The 27,108-nt window shown below is 37.5% G+C and overlaps 3 protein-coding genes across 5 annotated transcripts; 1 reads left to right on the top strand and 2 right to left on the bottom strand.

The window, feature by feature from the left end:
• The first annotated feature begins 1,999 nt into the window (after window positions 1–1,999).
• Window positions 2,000–7,072, top strand: LOC120446291. Of its 3 annotated transcripts, none has more exons than XM_039627184.1 (5): window positions 2,000–2,183; window positions 2,252–2,420; window positions 2,640–3,759; window positions 3,843–4,582; window positions 4,750–7,072. In XM_039627184.1, the coding sequence occupies exons 4-5, from the start codon at window positions 4,092–4,094 to the stop codon at window positions 6,962–6,964; spliced, it is 2,706 nt and encodes a 901-aa protein (XP_039483118.1). In that variant the 5' UTR covers window positions 2,000–2,183; window positions 2,252–2,420; window positions 2,640–3,759; window positions 3,843–4,091; the 3' UTR covers window positions 6,965–7,072. The 3 variants fall into 3 exon arrangements, with proteins under 3 accessions (XP_039483118.1, XP_039483119.1, XP_039483120.1); XM_039627186.1 differs by lacking the exon at window positions 2,000–2,183 and having other exon boundaries at window positions 2,210–2,420; window positions 4,750–6,441; window positions 6,495–7,072; XM_039627185.1 differs by lacking the exon at window positions 2,000–2,183 and having other exon boundaries at window positions 2,203–2,420; window positions 3,843–7,072.
• Window positions 7,073–20,117: 13,045 nt separating this feature from the next.
• LOC120445781 lies at window positions 20,118–21,842 on the bottom strand. Its single transcript, XM_039626385.2, has 2 exons — window positions 20,812–21,842; window positions 20,118–20,728 (listed from the first exon to the last, which is right to left on the bottom strand). The coding sequence occupies exons 1-2, from the start codon at window positions 21,278–21,280 to the stop codon at window positions 20,706–20,708; spliced, it is 492 nt and encodes a 163-aa protein (XP_039482319.1). The 5' UTR covers window positions 21,281–21,842; the 3' UTR covers window positions 20,118–20,705.
• A 427-nt stretch (window positions 21,843–22,269) lies between these two features.
• Window positions 22,270–26,866, bottom strand: LOC120445780 (ATP-dependent DNA helicase pif1-like). Its single transcript, XM_039626384.2, is given in 5 exon segments — window positions 22,270–23,272; window positions 23,275–25,312; window positions 25,396–26,490; window positions 26,624–26,780; window positions 26,849–26,866. Coding segments are annotated over 2 exon segments (1,371 nt in total). The 5' UTR covers window positions 23,747–25,312; window positions 25,396–26,490; window positions 26,624–26,780; window positions 26,849–26,866; the 3' UTR covers window positions 22,270–22,373.
• Window positions 26,867–27,108: the final 242 nt, after the last annotated feature.

Raw genomic sequence — 27,108 nt, forward strand, 5'->3', positions numbered from 1 at the left:
ACTAGATCGGCGATCCAGATTCGCTCGACACGCTTTTCAGCAAGTTCTGGGAGGTGGAGGATCTACCAAGATGGTAAAAGAGTCTGATTCCTATTGCAAAGGGAACTTCATTCAAACTACCAAGAAAGACGCAAGCGGGAGGTACGTCTGACGCTCCTGTTCTGTGACCCCGAGAATTCCGGATCCAATTTGGAATATTCGAGGTCCATTGCGTTAGCTCAGTTTCTTAGAAACGAGAATCGATTAAAAAGAGACCTTCCCCTAAAAGAGCAATATGACAGCGTGATCCAAGAGTATCTGGATCTGGGTCATATTAAAGAAGTTCCGTCCACTCATATTTCTCCGACTTATTATTTTTCTCATCATGCGGTAGTTAAGCCCGATAGCACCACTACAAAGCCTCGCGTTGTATTTAACGCTTCAAGTCCGTCGGCAAATAAAACCATTTTAAATAATATCCCTTATGCTGGTCCAGTCCTACAAATCATTTAACCATGCAGATCCTGAAGTGCCGGTATTTTCAAAACATTTTCAGTGCGGACATTACAAAAATGTATCGTCAGATCTGAGTCGACTCAAAACAAAGAATTCAAAGAATTCTCTTCCCAAACAAGGAAGGAGATATCCAAGACTTCGAATTGAAAACATTTACCTTCGGGGGTAACCTGTACCCCGTTTTTCGCCCTTCGAATACTGCAACAGCTGGCAGAGGACGCCCAAGTGCCATTTCCAGAAGCCAGCCGCATCATTATGCAGTATATACAAAGCGAGTATAAGCAGTATATGTTAAGCTCGTATACAAAGCGAGAAGTTTTGTCCCAAATCCCAAATTTGGTTCAGGACGATAAGCTTCCCACCGAAATGAGGATTTCGACCTCAACCAGATTCGCGTTCCGAGATGGGTCTGGTATCACCATGAGGTAACCATAGAGCATCTCGGATCACGTGACGGGTCTCAGAAAGCATATGGAGCGGCTATTTACATACGCGTCGATGTGGGGCAGAGGATCTCGACTATTAACCGAAATGGTGACAGCAATCCTTTCGCATATGCCATCCGCCAGTTCAAATATACGCTACTGGACAAATTCCTCAATTGTTCTAGCCTGGTTGCGAAAGCCTGCTTGCAACTGGACCACGTTTGTGGCCAACACAGTAGCCAAGATCACGCAGGCGAAACCAGTCGACTGTTGGGCACAAGTTCGATCTGAACAAAACTCCGCCGATCTAGCCAGTCGAGGCGTATCCCTACATGAATTGGCAGGTAAGCATCTCTGGTGGCACGGACCAGAGTGGTTGCAAGGGCCACGAGAGCTGTGGTCAGCGCAAAGCGACCCTCATCCAGTGGCAGAGCTGGATCCACGCGCGGTCAATATGAATTTTTGTCAATCGGTTGAGAAGAGACAGTTACTAGAAATTCTGACATTCTGAACCGTCGAACTTTAGTCTCATGTATGCAGTTGAATAAAGCAGAACTTAAGACCTACGACGCCCCCGCTTCTTTCTTCTTCTTCGACCCCTGGGTGGTGTTTTTTCGACTTTTGCACTGCGCCGTGGGAATTCGCCAACAGCTTTCCACTTATCTTTGGAGGACGATCGGCCCCTACAAAAATTGTCCTTCAAGCCAGGATTCTTCCCGTCTGATAAGTACGAGCCTTCTTCAATTTTCTCACTGCCGGTCTTCAGCAGAGCTCCGAACATTCAATTTCGGTCACACTGCTCTGAGACTATTTTCCGTGTCAATTCCACATCCGTGAATTTTCCCGACACAACGGCAGGTGAGAAATTCAGTTTACCTCATCGACATTTTTCTTTTCAATCCGTCTTCGCTTCGCATTTATTCGCGCCGCCGTTCTTTTTTTCGAACATCAACGTGCAAACGGTCATATACATACATATGGTCACATCATACATATTTACATATGTTCATACATCATACATATTTACATATGTTCTTACATCATACATCTAATATATATAAATCTCGTGTCACAATGTTTGTCCTCAATGGACTCCTAAACCACTCAACCGATTACAATAAAATTCGCACACCATGTGCAGTTCGATCCAACTTGAGAGATAGGATAGTTTAAATCTCAAATTATAGTCACAATTATCTGTTAACTCCAAATGATTCTAAGTTAGAATTTCTAACAGATGTCGATACCTTTCGACTGGGTTGAGTAAGTAATCAATAGATGGCGCTGCTATTGAAATCAACGAACGTGTCATATAAGCTACATTTTTACAGCATAATTATCACGTATTGTTGACGCTATAAAATTAATTAAATTCAGGCACAAGAATATCAAGAACAGTGTAACGAACGTCTTCAAGAGAATATCATGAGAACATGAGCAGCAGGAGAACGAGATATAGCCACAGTAGGAGTACAGGAACAATAATTTCAATTTATACACGTAAGTAATATCACATAGTTTCATCAAAGTTAATTAATATATCAATGAGAAAATGGCACAAAGCTTCCCACACTTTTTCAATAATTGTACAAAAATTTTATATTATTTTTATTTAACCTCCATTGAAAATTATTTTGCACTTATTATTTCAATGTGCTATGATAACCTGTTTTTCAGTTCCTCTTTCTAATATTTAAACGATTAAATTATTATTTTCAGTCAAAAATGCCACCGAAAAGATCTAACCTCAACAACGCGAGCAGCAAAGGGTCACGACGCAAACGTGTTGAAAGAGCTCAGCAAATACCAGAACAAATCGAAACGAGAAATGCAGCTCAAAGAATCAGGACTGCAGAAAGTCGTGCACAAGAATCTCAAGAACGGCGTGACGAACGTCTGCAACAGAATATTACGAGAACAAGAGCGGCACGAGAACGAAACATAGCTACAGTACGAGTACTAGGTCGACAAAGGCAACGAATCAGCCGCTCATTAACACGTGCATCATTCGTTCGGCTTGCCTTTGAATATGCACCAGATATTAACTACTCAGCGCATTCAAAAATTGCTATCGGTGGAATGGATAAAGTATGTCAATATTGTCAGGCATTGAAATTTCGGAATGAAGCAGCCGGCATGTGCTGCGCATCAGGAAAAGTTGTACTGTCACCTCTACCCGCTCCGCCGGAGCCTTTATTATCCCTTCTTACTGGCAATTCAGATGATTCCAAATTATTTTTGCGTAAGATACGCAAATTTAATTCTTGCTTCCAAATGACGTCATTTGGGGCAACTACAATTTGCGATCTTGCATCCGATGGACGTAATTTTGAAACTACATTCAAAATTCAAGGCCAGGTGTACCATAAAATCGGATCCTTGATGCCAATGCCTGATAACAATCCGAAATTTCTTCAAATTTATTTTATGGGCGATCATGAAGAGCGCGTGACGACTCGGTGCCTGTATAATTTTATTGAACAAGCAGACGGAAGAGCAATTGTGATATTATTGGAAAATTTTTTAGAAGATCACAATCAACTAATTCAATTGATCAAAAGAGTTTCGCCACGACTGCAAAATGACAATTATCAAATCGTCATAAAAGCCGACAAAGTACCATAAGGTGAACATGCTGGTAGATTCAACGCTCCAACTGTTGATGAGGTTGCTGTTATCATGGTTGGTGATCCAGTTGACAAAAGATCTATAAAAATTACACGGCGAGACAACACTGTCAGTACGATTTCGGATCTACACCGTTCACAGTATCCATTGATATTTTGGCAAGGACAAGATGAATATCACCTTAATATCAAACAGTATGATCTAAATACCGGTAAATTTGATAATTATCTATTTATTTTCTTACTGTATGTATAGATTTTAATTTCGTATTGCTTTTTATTTTTTATTTTTTAGGTGATTACAGTTATAAAAAAGTTAGCTCAATGAACTACTACGCACACCGAATAATGGTTAGACAACATCAAGACAATTATATCCTTCGATATCGTCAGCTGTTCCATCAAAACATTGTTGATATGTATGCTAAGGTCGAAAGCGATCGCTTGCGATTCCTTCGATTCAACCAGGCAAAACTACGATCGAAAAAATATATTCACTTACGAGATGCTGTTGCTGGAAACATCGATGGAAATGTAAATCTCAATGACATCGGTAATGCTTTCATTTTACCTTCAAGCTACATCGGCAGTCCACGGAACATGCAGGAATACATACGGCCGACCGGATTTATTTATTACATTCACATGTAATCCAAATTGGGAAGAGATACAAACTTTACTATTGCCAGGACAACAAGCCATTCATCGCCATGATTTAACTGCACGTGTGTTTAAAAAAAATTTCATAATTTCAGCCAAAATTCCAGACCCATTAATTGATCAAGAATTATTTGATATTGTCACCAAACACATGATCCATGGGCCATGCGGTGCTTTCAACATGACGTCACCGTGCATGGAAAATGGAAAATGTAAAAAAAACTTCCCAAAGCCGCATACGAATGACACGATCACGGATATTGATGGTTATCCAATGTATCGCCGCAGAAGTACTGAGAATGGTGGCCACACATTTATAATGCGACTGCCGAACTTTCCAAATCAAGTTGAGTTTGATAATCAGTGGGTGGTACCATACTCACCACAAAAACTTACAAAGCTCATATCAATGTTGAGCTTTGCAGTTCTGTTAAATCAATTAAGTATATTTGTAAATATGTAAACAAAGCCAGTAATTTGGCCATATTTGAAGTACTAAACATAAATAAAAATGACGAAATAGCACGATACCAAATGGGCAGATACATTAGCAGCAATGAAGCTATTTGGCATATTCTCAGCTTTCTCGTCCACGAAAGAGATCCTGCTGTCCAACATCTGGCTATACATCTTGAAAACGGTCAACGTGTATACTTCACTGAAGAAAATGTTCTCCAAAGAGCGTTCGAAGCTCCGAAAACGACTCTAACTGAATTTTTTAAATTGTGTCAAAAACCTGATGTTTTTGGCCAATTTGCGAAGACATTGGTGTATGGTGATGTTCCACGTTATTTCACATGGAACAAATCCAGTAAAAAATGGGAGCCACGGAAACAAGGAAAACCACATCCTTCCATTACAGGCATATTCAAAGCTAAGACATTGGGGAGACTTTACACGGTACATCCAAAGCAACGTGAATGCTTCTATTTACGTTTGTTATTGGTGAATGTTCCCGGACCAACGACTTTTGAATTTTTGCGAACAGTTAATGGTCGAGTATTCAATACATACCAGGATGCATGTCGTGAACTGCAATTGCTAGAAGACGATAACCATTGGGACTTAACGCTTGCCGATGCTGCGTTGACATCAACACCGAATAACATTCGTCAGTTGTTTGCAATTATTTTGACGACATGTTATCCCTCGCAAGCACAAACTTTGTGGGAAAAATATAAAAATTGTATGACAGAAGACATCTTGCACCGAATGAGACAAACAAATCAATGCCAAAACATAGATTATACACCAGAGATGTACAATGAAGCATTGGTCTTTATCGAGGATTTATGTGTTCTTATTTCAAATTTACCGCTTAATCATTATGGTATGCCATCACCTAATCGTCCAGCCACCGACTTAGTCAATACCGATTTGCAACGAGAAAAGCAATATGACCATGGAAGTTTAGCAACAATTATCATGAACAGTGAACCATTACTGACAGCAGAACAAAAAATTATTCATGATCGGATTATGCTGGCTGTTGCTGCTGAACAAGACGGCTTTTTTTTCTTGGATGCACCCGGTGGAACCGGTAAGACATTTTTAATATCGTTGATTCTTGCCAAAATACGGTCGCAACAAAAAATCGCATTAGCAGTAGCATCGTCAGGCATTGCGGCTACTTTACTGGATGGTGGGCGAACAGCACATTCAACATTCAAGCTGCCATTGGACGTTCATAATAAACCAGATGCAATGTGTAACATCAAAAAGAATAGTGGAATAGCTGCAGTGTTGCGGAAGAGTTCTATAATAATTTGGGATGAGTGCACAATGGCACACAAATATTCACTTGAAGCATTAAACAGAACTATGCAAGATTCAAACAGCAATAATAAACTGTTCGGTGGTGCTATCTTACTTTTGTCTGGTGACTTCCGGCAGACCTTACCGGTTAAACCTCGCTTTACTTTCGCGGATGAGATTAATGCATGTTTGAAACAATCATTCTTATGGCGAAGTGTTGAAACACTTCGATTGACAATAAATATGCGAGTACAATTGCAAAATGATCAATCAGCACAAATATTTTCCGAACAACTACTAGATATTGGGAACGGTAAAATAGAACTGCAACCAAATACGCAATGCATTAAACTACCAGACAATTTTTGCACTGTTGTTCAGGATAAAAATGAATTGATTCAGAGTATTTTCCCGGATATACATAATAATTATTTGAATCATGAATGGCTCAGTCAACGGGCGATTTTGGCAGCCAAAAACGTTGATGTTGACGAAATTAACTTCCAGATACAACAGTTGTTAAAAGGCGATCTGATGTCTTTTAAATCAATCGATACTGTTGTTGATGAAAATGAAAGTGTTAATTTTCCGATCGAATTTTTAAATTCATTAGATATCCCTGGAATGCCACCACATAATCTTCGATTAAAGATTGGTTCCCCTATTATTCTCCGTAATTTGAATCCACCTCAATTATGTAACGGTACGCGTTTGGTCATCAAAAAGATCACCGGAAACATTCTTGAAGCAACCATTTTGGCTGGGAAGTTTAAAGGAAAAGTGGTCCTGCTGCCACGTATTTCGATGATACCATCAGATTCTATCATACCCTTCAAAAGGCTACAGTTTCCAATTCGTTTAGCTTTCGCAATGTCTATCAATAAATCTCAAGGTCAAACAATGTCCATTTGTGGTTTAGATTTGGAAAATCCATGTTTTTCTCATGGGCAACTATATGTTGCGTGTTCACGTGTTGGAAAACCATCGAATCTATTTGTTTAAGCTAAAGACAGGTTAACCAAAAACATTGTGCACCGATTGGTGTTAAATTAAATTGAAATTGAAAGTATTTATATTTTAAAAAATAGATATTAATGTTTAAAAGTTTAAGACTGTCTGCCTTGCCTACCTCATTCATGAGTTTGAGCGTCACATATTATTTGCTGTATTATACTGTAATATATACTTATTTGTTATAAAATTAAATGGAAATAATCAATCTGATAAATGTTTATTTTGTATTGATTTCTGCTTAATATCATTTTAATTAATTGTGTTCAACGTACTTCCCCTTCAAATCTTAATCCAGTGAATTTATATACCAACATCAAAATTTTCGTCTTTAATATAACAAAAACTTTAGCCACAGAAACGCGTGGCCGGGTCAGCTTGTAGTTACATATATATTCATCCCATACATCCTTGCACAGATGTACACATGTACACAATTATATGTCAGCGCAATTCGAACTCTGCGAATTCGCAAAGTGAAGTTGTGTGGTGAGAAATAAGGCATAATTAATATCGGCCAACTGGTGTGCACTATGTTCGCGACTTTCTTTGTTCGCCGGACCGTCCGCCGTGTTTGTGATATTTTTTTTCTCATCTTGGTGTGTGCTATTTTTTGCCACATAATTTTTCTGTCCTTTTATTTTTTCCACAACCCCGCCACCCGACAGAGGGGCGCTGCCGTGTATCGTACGGCTCGAATAGCGGGAAGATAGACGCAATATAGAATACAGCAAAGGACGAGGAAATATATATATACTAGTAAGATCAAAGAATTTGTTAAAAACGTTTGTATTGATCGCTTTAAGAACGGCAGAGAGTCAGAATTAGGGATAATAGGATAGAATCTATTATAGTCAGAACATAATAGTCTACAGGAATCATGAAACTCATAGTTAGATCTACATTGATTTAAAATTACGGGTACGCAATTTCTAGTAAATCTGTTTTGAACAGTGAAGTTTAGCAGACTAACCAAGTCGTGACTATTAACTTCACCACGAATAAGGTTAAAAATAAAGAGTGTTCCAAGCATCGTTCTCCGGTTAGCTAAGGAGGGTAGGTTAATTAACATTAGTCTATTAGAATAAGGAGGTAATATCAGGTTTGCATCCCGATTAAAGCGCCGTAAGGCAAAAAGTAAGAAGTTCTTTTGAACCGATTCAATGCGGTCCGAGTAAACTTCGTATTGTGGACAAGTAAGGATCATCAAATTCCTTTGACCGTTTATAAAACCAAGCACACCCCTGGCCTTATTGACAATAGACGAAATATCAATGCCGTCATACAGATCCATTTACTAAAATATCAACAAGGGTAGCTCTATAAATCGATGATTACGAGCTTCAGCAAGGTTTTTTAATTTATTTTCAAATCCGGATAAATTTTATGACTATCAACAATTCCACCTAATATCGGAATTCCACAGATCCATATGACAAGAAAAATATTTTGTCTTTTCAGGTAAGAACACTACCATACCGTAAAAACATCTACCATAGAAAAACTAAAAAAAAATTGATACACTGTTCACATAAGCAAATATGCAATTCTATAAATAACTTTAAAAATATTTTATTATAACAAAATTTTTGGTTGATACCTAAGTATATATGGTATGGGTAAACGAATTGCTTTCAATTCCACTATTTTACCACATAAACTCAAGTTTTTCTCATCTGACCATAAATTTGCTTTTAAGATGCAGACACAGTAATTAATATTGAAGAAAACGCAGAAGAAGAGGCGACACTGTTTAATAACTAGTCATTGTATTTTATCATTTTACCTTTGTTTATATAAATAAGGAACTTGAAAAAAGAAAATACATTTTCTAAAATTAATTGCGTATTATGAACCATTTACTATATGCTATCCATTTACCTATGCGATACTAATAACAATGGAATATATATCAGAAGACAACTTTAAAGTAGTAGCGACTAAATAGGCACGATATTATCCTTAATAGGAACCTATGAAAGGTCTATATAAAAATAATAATTTTTCAAATCGAAGTCACGAAAAATTTAAATCCAGTGTAAAAAAAAGACCCTTACACTTTGTGCAGCCGAAATAAATATCACCAGGGATAACCTGAAAGCCGATTTTTCTGCAGAGCTCTTCATCGAGCTTATTAGTTCGATAATTGGCTCCCCGATCAGCTCAGCAGTAAATTCATTTTTTCAGCAGCTGTGTATGGTATGGCTTAAGACCAATAATTTAAGTTTTAGAACGTCATATAACTAATAAAAGACAGAACAGCAATACCCATTTTACCCATTTTAAAATTTGGGCTCGAGGTGGTCGATTGTTTAGTCGAATCAGTCGTCGATTTGTCGCTGTTTTTTAGTAGCAATGAATTGGGGAACTGTGGTAAATATGTAAAGTTGATAAATACTGGCAGATTGCTTAAGCATTTACTTTTACTGCCTACAAGATGGCACTGACAGCGAATGGAGTACTGCGGTAGACAATTTAATTATTTCGGTTTATTGCATAAAAATATTCTTATGTTATAATTATTATTAATATTATTTTGGATTTTTTTCAAATTTCTATCGATATGCTGTAAATATTTTGACCAAGAAACGCTCTAAGCTTATTTTTCTTGCAAAATTCCATCGATATGCCAAAAACATGTTGTCATATTGATAATATTATTATTGTTAAGGTCGTTTACATAATCAAAGTAACAAATTGAAATTGCGTTGGCTCTTAGGCCTTAGGCTAAATTGGCTGGACTTAATTATTATCTCATAATCTAAGTAATAATATCTTTTTATTTACAGGGTTCCCCTTTCTTTATATATAGGAGGCATATTGAAGAAGCCTTTTTGGATATGTTAGATATTATAGATATTATGTACGTTCTCGGGGTTACGTTCTTTGTGTTAGTAAACATTTTTGTTATATATTTAATTATTACCCAAATAAAATTTGGTATACAATACTATATATCGAAAATTTAATGATTGCTTACTGGCCCTTCGATTCGATACTTTTACTTTTTATAACTAATATAGTGATTTTGTAAATATTTATGATATTTTTGTTCAAGGGGTTCTTAAACAATCTTATGTGTGATGCGTATATGGTACAAAATAGTATTAATAATCCAATACTCTGTAATTAGCTGCAGGTGTCCAGCACATGATCCACTGTCATATTGTTTCCGCATAGTTGGCATGCTGACAATCCCGTCAGTATTTGATGATTTGAGGATTGCGTGTGCGCGATGCGAAGGCGGAGAAATGTCTCGCAAGCTCTTCTGCCTGTGGGTCAATTTTTGCAATTGGGGTTTAATGTTTGGTATCTGTGGTAACATCAAGGTATATCTGGATTCGGTTTGGTATTTTCTTTGGCAAAAAGGAGGGATGGCTAAGAATTTTCCTAATTTCCTGCAATTTCGCTGAAGTCAGTTGACGTAATGAAAATAGCGGAGAGCCTGTCTGTGGTATCATCAAGATATATCCGGACTCAGTTTTGTATATTATTGGCATTAAACGGTGTGGAGAGGATGAGTTAAGAATTTGCCTAACTTTCTGTATAGTGTATCCGCTGTGATTCCAGTTGCGTAGGACGGAAACAGTGGAGAGTCTATCTGGAGGTTTTCAATGTCGTGATATTAAAAAAATATTGTATCGATGATATTTTTTTTATTAGAACAAAATGATGATAATATTTAAAATATCACAAAAAATATCGATATATGCCCTATGGCCAAGATATTGTTGAATTGTATGCTTTCCATACCAAAATTGGATTATTTTCCCATGCAGCTTGGAGCAAGCATAAATATAATTTTAGCTTCTAGCTCTCCTTGTTTTCATCGTCCAAGTCACTTGCAACGGAGGTGTTGAACGAAGGGAAAATATTAATAAAATGCCAAAAAAATATCGCAATAACGATATGTGGGCAAAAAAAATATCACGATATAAATATATCATTTTCAGAATTTTGATATATGTATTATCAACAATTCTACAATATAAAAAACGCTTTGTGTGGAGCCCTCATGATACAAGGCCAAGCTGTTGAACGTAACTGGCACTATGTCTAAACGAGAATATGCATTAATAATTCCGTTTTTATTTGAAAATGTCTTCCAAGTCTTAGGCAAGAAGGCGGTTAGACGTGGTATGTAACTTGTATATTCTTCTATGCGTGATTAAATACTCGATAGATCGGATTCTGCCAATGTATGTACATGCTACAAGAAATATGGGATATGTGTAAGGGGTTTGTTGTTTCTTTATATGCGATTTATCACACAACCGTAGACTTGCAGGGGATAGTCGATTTTGAATATTATTAAAGAAATTTCAATGAGATTTTTAATGTGTATGCAAGAGTGTGGAATCCCAGGGGGGATTTCGGCAAAGAGTTTTATATTCGACCACACACTCTTTGGGGAGATTCATCAAGTAAATATTTCGAGGCAGTTACGATTAGTCGATAGGAAAATGCGTAATGTCATGACATGACATGAGATATGCTCATTGTTGGTTTCGACAAAAACTATTCTTTCTCAGCTCGCGTTAAGTTGAGAGCGTAAAAATCTTAACATTTTATGCATTTCCCTCTAAAAGTAAAAACATGAACAATAAATTGTGTATGTGACGTATACGCAAATGACCTGTACACCAAACTAAAGTTCTGCCAAAAATGAGAACTCCGGGAAAATTTCATTAGGAATCGATAAAACCTTATCTTCTGGGCATAGGAAACGGACAATCATACATAACAAAGCATTTCCGAGTCCACCATCTTTGCCGAGGGCGATCCCGATTCCACTTGTAAGTCCATTCCGAGCAAACCCTATCCGTCCGCAAGAAGGGCTATTCATAAGGGCGTCGACCACCGCAGTTGCTACCAACAGCCGTCACCATATACCTCAAGTCCTGGCACTGAAATTTATAGATCAATTAGATTTACTTTTCTTTGTTAATATAAACTGTGTCGCTACCACTAAATTGAGTCGCGAAACTTTAGTTGGTCAGACGGAAAAGGTTCAACGCATACTCACCGTTCACGCAAAATTCTGACCGGCAGTGTGAGCGGCTTGCGCACCAGCTTTCGCTCCGCACTTTTCTCGCTCTCCCTTTTTCCGACGGCGTTTATTCTTCCTTTCGATTCCTAAATTCAGTAAAAACTTATCTTCTTAATATATATAAATCTCGTGTCACAATGTTTGTCCTCAATGGACTCCTAAACCACTCAACCGATTACAATAAAATTCGCACACCATGTGCAGTTCGATCCAACTTGAGAGATAGGATAGTATAAATTCTGGAAAAAGTCAAAAAAAAGCGGGAAAACCGTTTTTTAAATGCAGCGCCATTTCTAAAACATAGGATGTCATTCTTCTCTGCTCATTTTGTTTTATTTAATTCATGAGACAAACTTTATTTGGTTCATAAATAAATTGTAACAGCAGGCATTTGTTTTTGAGGTGGTAAGTTGAACTGTGTTAATTATGTGTATCGTGCATTTGAGGTTAAACTCACCACTTCCACCTTTTTCGACTTCATAATCATCATCCTCCTTCTTCTTCATCAATTAGAAGATACACGAGCCGAACGCAATAAAGCAAGAACACTAAAGCATCAACAATCACGCAGGTTTTCAGAAGAAGGGGGAGGAAGAAGACGAAGAAGGAAGAAGAAAGAGGAAGAAGAAGGAGGATGATTAAGAAGATGGAGGAGGAAGAAGGAGAAGAAGGATTAAGAAGATGGAGGAGGAAGAAGGAGGATGAAGAAGAAGAAGGAATAAGGAGCATGAAGAAGTCAGAAGAAGAAGGAGGAGGAAGAAGAAGAAGAATGACCCATAAAAAATCTCTGGAAGCATTAAACAGAACAATGCAAGATCTACGTCGCAATCAACAAATATTAGGTGGTGCAATAATATTTTTGTCAGGAGATTTCAGAAAAACATTGCCCGTCATTCCACGTGCAACGTTAGCGGATCAGGTCAATGCTTGCTTGAAGTATTATTTCCTGTGGCGATATGTCCAAAAATTGACATTGAAAATAAACATGCGTGTTCAATAGCACTATGATCAATCTGCAGAACGGTTTTCGAAGCAATTATTAGAAATCGGAAGTGCAAAGTTTCAAATACAAATGGCTTGATCACTTTGCCAAACAATTTTTGTACAATTCTACAATCTAAAGGGGAATTAATAAAAAGCGTTTTTCCAAATATAATTCAAAATCATAGAAATCCCGATTGGTTGACAGAACGAGCAATATTGTCACCAAAAAATGTACATGTCAATGAAATCAATTTTCACATTCAAGAAAAATTGCCAGGCGCACTGATATCATATAAATCTTTTGATAGCGCAATGAAAGAAGATGATGCAGTGAATTATCCAGTTGAATTTTTAAATTCCCTAAAACCGCCTGGTATGCCACCGCATTTTTTGAACTTAAAAATCGGCTCATCAATTATTTTACTACGGAATTTAAATGCACCAAAATTGTGCAATGGCACAAGACTGGTTGTAAAAAAATTGATGCCGAATTTAATTGAAGCTACGATATTGACTGGAAAAGCGAAAGGAGAAATGGTGCTCATACCGCGTATTCCGTTGATACCAACAGACATGCCGTTTGAATTTAAGCGACTGCAATTCCCAGTGCGTCTATCATTTGTCATGTCCATCAATAAGGCACAAGGACAAACGCTTCAAGTATGCGGGTTGAATTTGGAAGAGCCGTGTTTTTCTCATGGGCAGCTATACGTAGCCTGTTCAAGAGTTGGCATTCCAAACTCTTTATTTGTATTCGCTCCAAATGGACAAACGAAAAATATAGTTTATCCAAATGTTTTGGATTGAAAATAACAATTTTCAAATAAAATAAATTTCTTTCATATAACAAATTCTAGGAATTTTTCACTGAATTTTAAGACTGCATGCGGCGGCACAGGGCCAACTAGTATATGTATATACGAATTCAGACCGAGAGTTTATTAAAAAAGAACACTTTTGGTTTTTTATGTATTATTAAACGTTTTTAATATTTATTTCAATAAAGGAAGATCCAGAGCCTTTGGATTATCAGTATGGATCAGTATTGGGTAATGGACTTCGAAGTTGAAGTTGGCTTAGCTGGGCTATCGCAGTTGATAGCGTACTCAGTTCTGAAATAACTGATGGAGATGTTTGCGTTTATATAGGCAGATTGGGATAGTTTAAGAGAAAAAAGGTTTAAACGTCTATTCTCCCGTGGAGAGAGGAGCTCCCGAAAAATAGGAGTCATTGGATTATCCTTTTTTTTCGAACTTATTGCGTTATTTATTGGATCTTCTCTTATTATGAGACTAACAATAATTATTCAAATCTTATTATATAAATTAGTTTAAGTACAATATTAAATAGTTGTATTAGTTCGAGACGGCCCTTGGATTTCTTTGCTGGGCTGTAGAATCTTTGCGCTTTAGTCTGCTGTGACTACATACACGCGTGAGCGACTTCGCGAGAAGATTTTCGTGTGCGGCGAGCTTTGCTTGATGTTTACTCTTTCTCATCTGGATTTCCTCGTTGACGAGGTTTATGTTGAGGTCTCTATGGATGCTTTCGCTGCGTAGGTACCATGGTGCCCCAGTGATAGTTCGCAGAATCGCTGACTGAGCTCGCTGTATAATTTCAATGTTGGTTTTGGATTCACAGCCGTATGTCCAAATGGGTTTCAGCACGGTATTGTAGAGAAGTACTTTGTATTCCAGACTAAGCGGAGAGTTGCAATTAATAAGCCAGTGGAGATAGCCTGCTTTAAGCTTCATATGAGTCCTTTTAGATTCTATATGTCGCCGCCAGGTGAGGCGTCTATCTAGGTGAACCCCGAGATATGTTACTACGTCTGATTGTGGGTTGAGTGTATTGTTTAGGGTACATGGTGGGCAGGTTTGTCTATTCAGTGTGAATGTTATATGTCTGCTTTTGGTTTCGTTTATCTTAATGCGCCAGTACGCAAACCATCTTTCCACTGTTTTAAGATGACAGTCAAGTTTTTCTGTTGCCTTTGATGTGCATTTGGATCGGCTGAGTATTGCGGTATCGTCAGTAAACGTAGAGGTTGTGAGCTGATAGTTTGAATAGGAGACTGATTGGTCTGTAGGATAGTATCCAAGTATCCAATAGCGTTAAAGAGATTGCATTAGGTCAGAACCGCACACGGTGGGAGTTCTATGATCATTTTTGGTGTCACCAAGTCGTGTCCAGGTGATTTTTTGGGCTCAAGATTTTTTATTATAGATGCTATCTGACGTTGACTTAATGTTATTGGATTTATTGGTGGCTGGATTTTAATTGCTACAGGTAGGACAAATGAGTTGCTAGCAGTATTTGGTTGGAATACGCCTTGAAGGTGATCGGCGAATGCACTTGCTCTATCTTGTTCGCTGCGTATCCAGCTTCCTGAGGGGCCTAGACTGTTTCTGTTGGTGGCTGATTTTTCTCCATCGATTCGGTCAGGCGGTCAATATCCTCATGGGTAGACTCTCATGGAGTGAGATCATCATCGTTTCAATGCCAGTCGATATCGTTCGAGGTAGTTATTTCCTGTTCTTCCCGTGTAGTAGTTGACTTTTGTGTTATTGGATTCACGCTTTTAATTCCCGATCTTAAGGCAGTAGCGAAGGAAACGCTAGGATTGGTACGATGTGTAGGAAGGGGTGCCGTGTAAGAGTGGCCCGATTGTGGCGGAGTGTGACTGATGTGTGTGGCCTAAGCTCGTGTTGATTCTCCGTGTTTGTTAAGACGGTTCTTTAGTTCCTTATATACTACACAGCCACGCCAATTCGCTGTGTGACTTCCACCGCAGTTGCTGCACATTTTAACAGAGCTGTCTTCCTTGTTCTTATGATAGTTCGCTGTGCTGTGGGCTTCACTACAGACTACGCAGATAGAGTTCAGTGTACAGTAAGCCTTAGTGTGGTCATATTCTTGGCAGTTAGTGCACTGCACTGGGCGGTTGCGCTTGTGTGGCTTTTCTACTGTGATAAGCCGATGCAATAGGACCTGTAACTTGTAGATTGGGTGAACTTCATTTTTTTTAGTATCTGGCTCTCTGGCTCCAACTCGATTTTGAACATTGGTTGTGGTTCCTTATTTTTGTTAAGTATGTTTATGACCACTTTTGCATTAAAGTTATTTTCCTTGAGCGCTTCTACGATTTCAGTGGTCGAAACAGTTGCCTCAATCCCTTTGAGAACAACCTGTAGGCCCCTTGCGCTTTTTAGTTGGTATGTTTAAAAGTTTTTTCCTGCATCGTCCAGGAATTTGGTTAGGAGACGATGGCTAGCCTCGGTTTGAATTTGAACTTTTGTTTCATTAATGTTCCCTTTGCTTAGGGGTATTATGTAGAACGAGTTTTCTCCCATTAATGTCGCTATTTCGTTCACTAAGGCACTTGAGCTTTTTTCGCGAATGTATATTGCAGGAGGCTTAACCTTCTTAGGTTCCTCTTTGGATGACTTTGCCGTTTGTACACTTTTATCAGTAGAATTTGCCAGAAGCTCAAATCTGTTGGTGTTTGCTGGCGTTTTATTAGTGACATTGTCTCGTGTATTTTTTGCCTTATTTTCGGATTGTTGATTTTTATTATTTTGAGGGCTGAGTTTTCTTTTAATTGTTATGTAGCGATCCATTCCAGTCTGTATGGTCGACCCGGCGTTCTTGTTTATGTTTTGGTTTTCTGCTAGCACAGCGGAACCGTAAGGTTGCGTTTTTGTTTTGATCGCTGCCTCAGGGCGAGCAAGTACTTGCGTCGACGAAATTGAGCGAGCCGATGATACCGTTCCAGTTGTTGTTGTGATTGCAGTTGCAGTGGTTGTTGTTGTCACAGTACTAGTCACCGTAGGCAAGCGTAAAGAAATTTCGCATGTGTTTGGTGCTTGCGGGTTTTGTGACGAAGCTAGTAATGAGGGAGAGCAAGAACGCGCTCTTTCTTGAGTTGTTGGCAAAAGTAAATTCGTCGGGTTAGGGGTGATTGACCGCTCGCTGTCTGCAGAAGTCGCGGAGACGTATGAGAAGTACGCGTTGTTTCGTTGCAATGAGAGCCGGCGGTCGTCTTGATCGCGTTGACGCTGAGCGCGGACGTCGTTCGGACTCATAGTTGTTGTTTTTATTTGCTTTTTGCTTTTTTCGTTTTTGGTCTTTTGTTTGAAGATGTAAAAAAAAAACTAGTTTGTTTCAAACACAGAATATGTATTCGAGCGATGGTGCATCGCACAGAGCGTCTCTTTCGCTTTCGATTTATTTATTTGTTTTATATTAATCACCATTCACTTCACCCAAATTATCCGATACGGAGCTCGATTAAAAACACGTCTTCACACGTCAACGAGAATCCTGATATATATAAAATATATATAATATATATAAAATATATAATAATATATATAATATATGTAATATATATAATATATATAATATAATATATAATAATAATATAATATAATAATATATATTAAAGACGAAAATTTTGATGTTGGTATATAAATTCACTGGATTAAGATTTGAAGGGGAAGTACGTTGAACACAATTAATTAAAATGTTCTTACACTTGATATTAAGCAGAAATCAATACAAAATAAACATTTATCAGATTGATTATTTCCATTTAATTTTATAACAAATAAGTATATATTACAGTATAATACAGCAAATAATATGTGACGCTCAAACTCATGAATGAGGTAGGCAAGGCAGACAGTCTTAAACTTTTAAACATTAATATCTATTTTTTAAAATATAAATACTTTCAATTTCAATTTAATTTAACACCAATCGGTGCACAATGTTTTTGGTTAACCTGTCTTTAGCTAAAACAAATAGATTCGATGGTTTTCCAACACGTGAACACGCAACATATAGTTGCTCATGAGAAAAACATGGATTTTCCAAATCTAAACCACAAATGGACATTGTTTGACCTTGAGATTTATTGATAGACATGGCGAAAGCTAAACGAATTGGAAACTGTAGCCTTTTGAAGGGTATGGTAGAATCTGATGGTATCATCGAAATACGTGGCAGCAGGACCACTTTTCCTTTAAACTTCCCAGCCAAAATGGTTGCTTCAAGAATGTTTCCGGTGATCTTTTTGATGACCAAACGCATACCGTTGCATAATTGAGGTGGATTCAAATTACGGAGGAGAATAATAGGGGAACCAATCTTTAATCGAAGATTATGTGGTGGCATTCCAGGGATATCTAATGAATTTAAAAATTCGATCGGAAAATTAACACTTTCATTTTCATCAACAACAGTATCGATTGATTTAAAAGACATCTGATCGCCTGGTAACAACTGTTGTATCTGGAAGTTAATTTCGTCAACATCAACGTTTTTGGCTGCCAAAATCGCCCGTTGACTGAGCCATTCATGTTTCAAATAATTATTATGTATATCCGGGAAAATACTCTGAATCAATTCATTTTTATCCTGAACAACAGTGCAAAAATTGTCTGGTAGTTTAATGCATTGCGTATTTGGTTGCAGTTCTATTTTACCGTTCCCAATATCTAGTAGTTGTTCGGAAAATATTTGTGCTGATTGATCATTTTGCAATTGTACTCGCATATTTATTGTCAATCGAAGTGTTTCAACACTTCGCCATAAGAATGATTGTTTCAAACATGCATTAATCTCATCCGCGAAAGTAGAGCGAAGTCACCACACAAAAGTAAGATAGCACCACCGAACAGTTTATGATTGCTGTTTGAATCTTGCATAGTTCTGTTTAATGCTTCAAGTGAATATTTGTGTGCCATTGTGCACTCATCCCAAATTATTATAGAACTCTTCCGCAACACTGCAGCTATTCCACTATTCTTTTTGATGTTACACATTGCATCTGGTTTATTATTAACGTCCAATGGCATCTTGAATGTTGAATGTGCTGTTCGCCCACCATCCAGTAAAGTAGCCGCAATGCCTGACGATGCTACTGCTAATGCGATTTTTTGTTGCGACCGTATTTTGGCAAGAATCAACGATATTAAAAATGTCTTACCGGTTCCACCGGGTGCATCCAAGAAAAAAAAGCCGCCTTGTTCAGCAGCAACAGCCAGCATAATCCAATCATGAATAATTTTTTGTTCTGCTGTCAGTAATGGTTCACTGTTCATGATAATTGTTGCTAAACTTCCATGGTCATATTGCTTTTCTCGTTGCAAATCGGTATTGACTAAGTCGGTGGCTGGACGATTAGGTGATGGCATACCATAATGATTAAGCGGTAAATTTGAAATAAGAACACATAAATCCTCGATAAAGACCAATGCTTCATTGTACATCTCTGGTGTATAATCTATGTTTTGGCATTGATTTGTTTGTCTCATTCGGTGCAAGATGTCTTCTGTCATACAATTTTTATATTTTTCCCACAAAGTTTGTGCTTGCGAGGGATAACATGTCGTCAAAATAATTGCAAACAACTGACGAATGTTATTCGGTGTTGATGTCAACGCAGCATCGGCAAGCGTTAAGTCCCAATGGTTATCGTCTTCTAGCAATTGCAGTTCACGACATGCATCCTGGTATGTATTGAATACTCGACCATTAACTGTTCGCAAAAATTCAAAAGACGTTGGTCCGGGAACATTCACCAATAACAAACGTAAATAGAAGCATTCACGTTGCTTTGGATGTACCGTGTAAAGTCTCCCCAATGTCTTAGCTTTGAATATGCCTGTAATGGAAGGATGTGGTTTTCCTTGTTTCCGTGGCTCCCATTTTTTTCTGGATTTGTTCCATGTGAAATAACGTGGAACATCACCATACACCAATGTCTTCGCAAATTGGCCAAAAACATCAGGTTTTTGACACAATTTAAAAAATTCAGTTAGAGTCGTTTTCGGAGCTTCGAACGCTCTTTGGAGAACATTTTCTTCAGTGAAGTATACACGTTGACCGTTTTCAAGATGTATAGCCAGATGTTGGACAGCAGGATCTCTTTCGTGGACGAGAAAGCTGAGAATATGCCAAATAGCTTCATTGCTGCTAATGTATGGTACCACCCACTGATTATCAAACTCAACTTGATTTGGAAAGTTCGGCAGTCGCATTATAAATGTGTGGCCACCATTCTCAGTACTTCTGCGGCGATACATTGGATAACCATCAATATCCGTGATCGTGTCATTCGTATGCGGCTTTTGGAAGTTTTTTTTACATTTTCCATTTTCCATGCACGGTGACGTCATGTTGAAAGCACCGCATGGCCCATGGATCATGTGTTTGGTGACAATATCAAATAATTCTTGATCAATTAATGGGTCTGGAATTTCGGCTGAAATTATGAAATTTTTTTTAAGCACACGTGCAGTTAAATCATGGCGATGAATGGCTTGTTGTCCTGGCAATAGTAAAGTTTGTATCTCTTCCCAATTTGGATTACATGTGAATGTAATAAATAAATCCGGTCGGCCGTAATAACGTACGTAAGTCATCGCATCTTGTATGTATTCTTGCATGTTCCGTGGACTGCCGATGTAGCTTGAAGGTAAAATGAATGCATTACCGATGTCATTGAGATTTACATTTCCATCGATGTTTCCAGCAACAGCATCTCGTAAGTGAATATATTCTTCCGATCGTAGTTTTGCCTAGTTGAATCGAAGGAATCGCAAGCGTTCGCTTTCGACCTTAGCATACATATCAACAATGTATTGATGGAACAGCTGACGATATCGAAGGATATAATTGTCTTGATGTTGTCTAACCATTATTACTGTAATCACCTAAAAAATAAAAAATAAAATGCAATACGAAATTAAAATCTATACATACAGTAAGAAAATAAATAGATAATTGTCAAGTTTACCGGTATTTAGATCATACTGTTTGATATTAAGGTGATATTCATCTTGTCCTTGCCAAAATATCAATGGATACTGTAGTGCGTCATATGAACGGTGTAGATCCGAAATCGTACTGACAGTGTTGTCTCGCCGTGTAATTTTTATAGATCTTTTGTCAACTAGATCACCAACCATGATAACAGCAACCTCATCAACAGTTGGAGCGTTGAATCTACCAGCATGTTCACCTAATGGTACTTTGTCGGCTTTTATGACGATTTGATAATTGTCATTTTGCAGTCGTGGCGAAACTCTTTTGATCAATTGAATTAGTTGATTGTGATCTTCTAAAAAATTTTCCAATAATATCACAATTGCTCTTCCGTCTGCTTGTTCAATAAAATTATACAGGCACCGAGTCGTCACGCGCTCTTCATGATCGCCCATAAAATAAATTTGAAGAAATTTCGGATTGTTATCAGGCATTGGCATCAAGGATCCGATTTTATGGTACACCTGGCCTTGAATTTTGAATGTAGTTTCAAAATTACGTCCATCGGATGCACGATCGCAAATTTAATTGTCATTTGGAAGCAAGAATTAAATTTGCGTATCTTACGCAAAAATAATTTGGAATCATCTGAATTGCCAGTAAGAAGAGATAATAAAGGCTCCGGCGGAGCGGGTAGAGGTGACAGTACAACTTTTCCTGATGCGCAGCACATGCCGGCTGCTTCATTCCGAAATTTCAATGCCTGACAATATTGACATACTTTATCCATTCCACCGATAGCAATTTTTGAATGCGCTGAGTAGTTAATATCTGGTGCATATTCATAGGCAAGCCGAACGAATGATGCACGTGTGAATGAGCGGCTGATTCGTTGCCTTTGTCGACCTAGTACTCGTACTGTAGCTATGTTTCGTTCTCGTGCCGCTCTTGTTCTCGTAATATTCTGTTGCAGACGTTCGTCACGCCGTTCTTGAGATTCTTGTGCACGACTTTCTGCAGTCCTGATTCTTTGAGCTGCATTTCTTGTTTCGATTTGTTCTGGTATTTGTTGAGCTCTTTCAACACGTTTGCGTCGTGACCCTTTGCTAATATAATAATATATATATATATATTATATATAATATATTATATATAATATATATTATATTATATTTATATAATATATAATATATATAATATATATTATATATATTATATAATATAAATAATATATATAATATACAAGCTGACCCGGCCACGCGTTTCTGTGGCTAAAGTTTTTGTTATATTAAAGACGAAAATTTTGATGTTGGTATATAAATTCACTGGATTAAGATTTGAAGGGGAAGTACGTTGAACACAATTAATTAAAATGTTCTTACACTTGATATTAAGCAGAAATCAATACAAAATAAACATTTATCAGTTTGATTATTTCCATTTAATTTTATAACAAATAAGTATATATTACAGTATAATACAGCAAATAATATGTGACGCTCAAACTCATGAATGAGGTAGGCAAGGCAGACAGTCTTAAACTTTTAAACATTAATATCTATTTTTTAAAATATAAATACTTTCAATTTCAATTTAATTTAACACCAATCGGTGCACAATGTTTTTGGTTAACCTGTCTTTAGCTAAAACAAATAGATTCGATGGTTTTCCAACACGTGAACACGCAACATATAGTTGCTCATGAGAAAAACATGGATTTTCCAAATCTAAACCACAAATGGACATTGTTTGACCTTGAGATTTATTGATAGACATGGCGAAAGCTAAACGAATTGGAAACTGTAGCCTTTTGAAGGGTATGGTAGAATCTGATGGTATCATCGAAATACGTGGCAGCAGAACCACTTTTCCTTTAAACTTCCCAGCCAAAATGGTTGCTTCAAGAATGTTTCCGGTGATCTTTTTGATGACCAAACGCGTACCGTTGCATAATTGAGGTGGATTCAAATTACGGAGGAGAATAATAGGGGAACCAATCTTTAATCGAAGATTATGTGGTGGCATTCCAGGGATATCTAATGAATTTAAAAATTCGATCGGAAAATTAACACTTTCATTTTCATCAACAACAGTATCGATTGATTTAAAAGACATCTGATCGCCTGGTAACAACTGTTGTATCTGGAAGTTAATTTCGTCAACATCAACGTTTTTGGCTGCCAAAATCGCCCGTTGACTGAGCCATTCATGTTTCAAATAATTATTATGTATATCCGGGAAAATACTCTGAATCAATTCATTTTTATCCTGAACAACAGTGCAAAAATTGTCTGGTAGTTTAATGCATTGCGTATTTGGTTGCAGTTCTATTTTACCGTTCCCAATATCTAGTAGTTGTTCGGAAAATATTTGTGCTGATTGATCATTTTGCAATTGTACTCGCATATTTATTGTCAATCGAAGTGTTTCAACACTTCGCCATAAGAATGATTGTTTCAAACATGCATTAATCTCATCCGCGAAAGTAGAGCGAAGTCACCACACAAAAGTAAGATAGCACCACCGAACAGTTTATGATTGCTGTTTGAATCTTGCATAGTTCTGTTTAATGCTTCAAGTGAATATTTGTGTGCCATTGTGCACTCATCCCAAATTATTATAGAACTCTTCCGCAACACTGCAGCTATTCCACTATTCTTTTTGATGTTACACATTGCATCTGGTTTATTATTAACGTCCAATGGCATCTTGAATGTTGAATGTGCTGTTCGCCCACCATCCAGTAAAGTAGCCGCAATGCCTGACGATGCTACTGCTAATGCGATTTTTTGTTGCGACCGTATTTTGGCAAGAATCAACGATATTAAAAATGTCTTACCGGTTCCACCGGGTGCATCCAAGAAAAAAAAGCCGCCTTGTTCAGCAGCAACAGCCAACATAATCCAATCATGAATAATTTTTTGTTCTGCTGTCAGTAATGGTTCACTGTTCATGATAATGGTCATATTGCTTTTCTCGTTGCAAATCGGTATTGACTAAGTCGGTGGCTGGACGATTAGGTGTTGGCATACCATAATGATTAAGCGGTAAATTTGAAATAAGAACACATAAATCCTCGATAAAGACCAATGCTTCATTGTACATCTCTGGTGTATAATCTATGTTTTGGCATTGATTTGTTTGTCTCATTCGGTGCAAGATGTCTTCTGTCATACAATTTTTATATTTTTCCCACAAAGTTTGTGCTTGCGAGGGATAACATGTCGTCAAAATAATTGCAAACAACTGACGAATGTTATTCGGTGTTGATGTCAACGCAGCATCGGCAAGCGTTAAGTCCCAATGGTTATCGTCTTCTAGCAATTGCAGTTCACGACATGCATCCTGGTATGTATTGAATACTCGACCATTAACTGTTCGCAAAAATTCAAAAGACGTTGGTCCGGGAACATTCACCAATAACAAACGTAAATAGAAGCATTCACGTTGCTTTGGATGTACCGTGTAAAGTCTCCCCAATGTCTTAGCTTTGAATATGCCTGTAATGGAAGGATGTGGTTTTCCTTGTTTCCGTGGCTCCCATTTTTTTCTGGATTTGTTCCATGTGAAATAACGTGGAACATCACCATACACCAATGTCTTCGCAAATTGGCCAAAAACATCAGGTTTTTGACACAATGTAAAAAATTCAGTTAAGAGTCGTTTTCGGAGCTTCGAACGCTCTTTGGAGAACATTTTCTTCAGTGAAGTATACACGTTGACCGTTTTCAAGATGTATAGCCAGATGTTGGACAGCAGGATCTCTTTCGTGGACGAGAAAGCTGAGAATATGCCAAATAGCTTCATTGCTGCTAATGTATGGTACCACCCACTGATTATCAAACTCAACTTGATTTGGAAAGTTCGGCAGTCGCATTATAAATGTGTTACATTGGATACATTGGATAACCATCAATATCCGTGATCGTGTCATTCGTATGCGGCTTTGGGAAGTTTTTTTTACATTTTCCATTTTCCATGCACGGTGACGTCATGTTGAAAGCACCGCATGGCCCATGGATCATGTGTTTGGTGACAATATCAAATAATTCTTGATCAATTAATGGGTCTGGAATTTCGGCTGAAATTATGAAATTTTTTTTAAACACACGTGCAGTTAAATCATGGCGATGAATGGCTTGTTGTCCTGGCAATAGTAAAGTTTGTATCTCTTCCCAATTTGGATTACATGTGAATGTAATAAATAAATCCGGTCGGCCGTAATAACGTACGTAAGTCATCGCATCTTTTATGTATTCCTGCATGTTCCGTGGACTGCCGATGTAGCTTGAAGGTAAAATGAAAGCATTACCGATGTCATTGAGATTTACATTTCCATCGATGTTTCCAGCAACAGCATCTCGTAAGTGAATATATTCTTCCGATCGTAGTTTTGCCTAGTTGAATCGAAGGAATCGCAAGCGTTCGCTTTCGACCTTAGCATACATATCAACAATGTATTGATGGAACAGCTGACGATATCGAAGGATATAATTATCTTGATGTTGTCTAACCATTATTACTGTAATCACCTAAAAAATAAAAAATAAAATGCAATACGAAATTAAAATCTATACATACAGTAAGAAAATAAATAGATAATTGTCAAATTTACCGGTATTTAGATCATACTGTTTGATATTAAGGTGATATTCATCTTGTCCTTGCCAAAATATCAATGGATACTGTAGTGCGTCATATGAACGGTGTAGATCCGAAATCGTACTGACAGTGTTGTCTCGCCGTGTAATTTTTATAGATCTTTTGTCAACTAGATCACCAACCATGATAACAGCAACCTCATCAACAGTTGGAGCGTTGAATCTACCAGCATGTTCACCTAATGGTACTTTGTCGGCTTTTATGACGATTTGATAATTGTCATTTTGCAGTCGTGGCGAAACTCTTTTGATCAATTGAATTAGTTGATTGTGATCTTCTAAAAAATTTTCCAATAATATCACAATTGCTCTTCCGTCTGCTTGTTCAATAAAATTATACAGGCACCGAGTCGTCACGCGCTCTTCATGATCGCCCATAAAATAAATTTGAAGAAATTTCGGATTGTTATCAGGCATTGGCATCAAGGATCCGATTTTATGGTACACCTGGCCTTGAATTTTGAATGTAGTTTCAAAATTACGTCATTTGTCATTTGGAAGCAAGAATTAAATTTGCGTATCTTACGCAAAAATAATTTGGAATCATCTGAATTGCCAGTAAGAAGAGATAATAAAGGCTCCGGCGGAGCGGGTAGAGGTGACAGTACAACTTTTCCTGATGCGCAGCACATGCCGGCTGCTTCATTCCGAAATTTCAATGCCTGACAATATTGACATACTTTATCCATTCCACCGATAGCAATTTTTGAATGAGCTGAGTAGTTAATATCTGGTGCATATTCATAGGCAAGCCGAACGAATGATGCACGTGTTAATGAGCGGCTGATTCGTTGCCTTTGTCGACCTAGTACTCGTACTGTAGCTATGTTTCGTTCTCGTGCCGCTCTTGTTCTCGTAATATTCTGTTGCAGACGTTCGTCACGCCGTTCTTGAGATTCTTGTGCACGACTTTCTGCAGTCCTGATTCTTTGAGCTGCATTTCTTGTTTCGATTTGTTCTGGTATTTGCTGAGCTCTTTCAACACGTTTGCGTCGTGACCCTTTGCTGCTCGCGTTGTTGAGGCTAGATCTTTTCGGTGGCATTTTTGACTGAAAATAATAATTTAATCGTTTAAATATTAGAAAGAGGAACTGAAAAACAGGTTATCATAGCACATTGAAATAATAAGTGCAAAATAATTTTCAATGGAGGTTAAATAAAAATAATATAAAATTGTTGTACAATTTATTGTTCCTGTACTCCTACTGTGGCTATGTCTCGTTCTCCTGCTGCTCATGTTCTCATGATATTCTCTTGAAGACGTTCGTTACACTGTTCCTGATATTCTTGTGCCTGAATTTAATTCATTTTATAGCGTCAACAATACGTGATAATTATGCTGTTAAAATGTAGCTTATATGACACGTTCGTTGATTTCAATAGCAGCGCCATCTATTGATTACTTACTCAACCCAGTCGAAAGGTATCGACATCTGTTAGAAATTCTAACTTAGAATCATTTGGAGTTAACAGATAATTGTGACTATAATTTGAGATTTATACTATCCTATCTCTCAAGTTGGATCGAACTGCACATGGTGTGCGAATTTTATTGTAATCGGTTGAGTGGTTTAGGAGTCCATTGAGGACAAACATTGTGACACGAGATTTATATATATTATATTGTGACACGAGATTTATATATATTAGATATAATATAAATAATA

Source organism: Drosophila santomea, chromosome 2R (assembly GCF_016746245.2).
Source record: "Drosophila santomea strain STO CAGO 1482 chromosome 2R, Prin_Dsan_1.1, whole genome shotgun sequence".
NCBI classification, from domain to species: Eukaryota; Metazoa; Arthropoda; class Insecta; order Diptera; family Drosophilidae; genus Drosophila; species Drosophila santomea.

Excerpts from the sequence above, each read along its gene's own strand:
- LOC120445781 (XM_039626385.2), bottom strand. The coding sequence starts at position 21,280 with ATGCCAATGCCTGATAACAATCCGAAATTTCTTCAAATTTATTTTATG. Across the intron at positions 20,729-20,811 it reads ACAGTATGATCTAAATACCG|GTGATTACAGTAATAATGGT; the intron begins GTAAACTTGACA and ends TTTATTTTTTAG.
- LOC120446291 (XM_039627184.1), top strand. The coding sequence starts at position 4,092 with ATGACATCGGTAATGCTTTCATTTTACCTTCAAGCTACATCGGCAGTC. Across the intron at positions 4,583-4,749 it reads GATAATCAGTGGGTGGTACC|ATACATTAGCAGCAATGAAG; the intron begins ATACTCACCACA and ends CCAAATGGGCAG.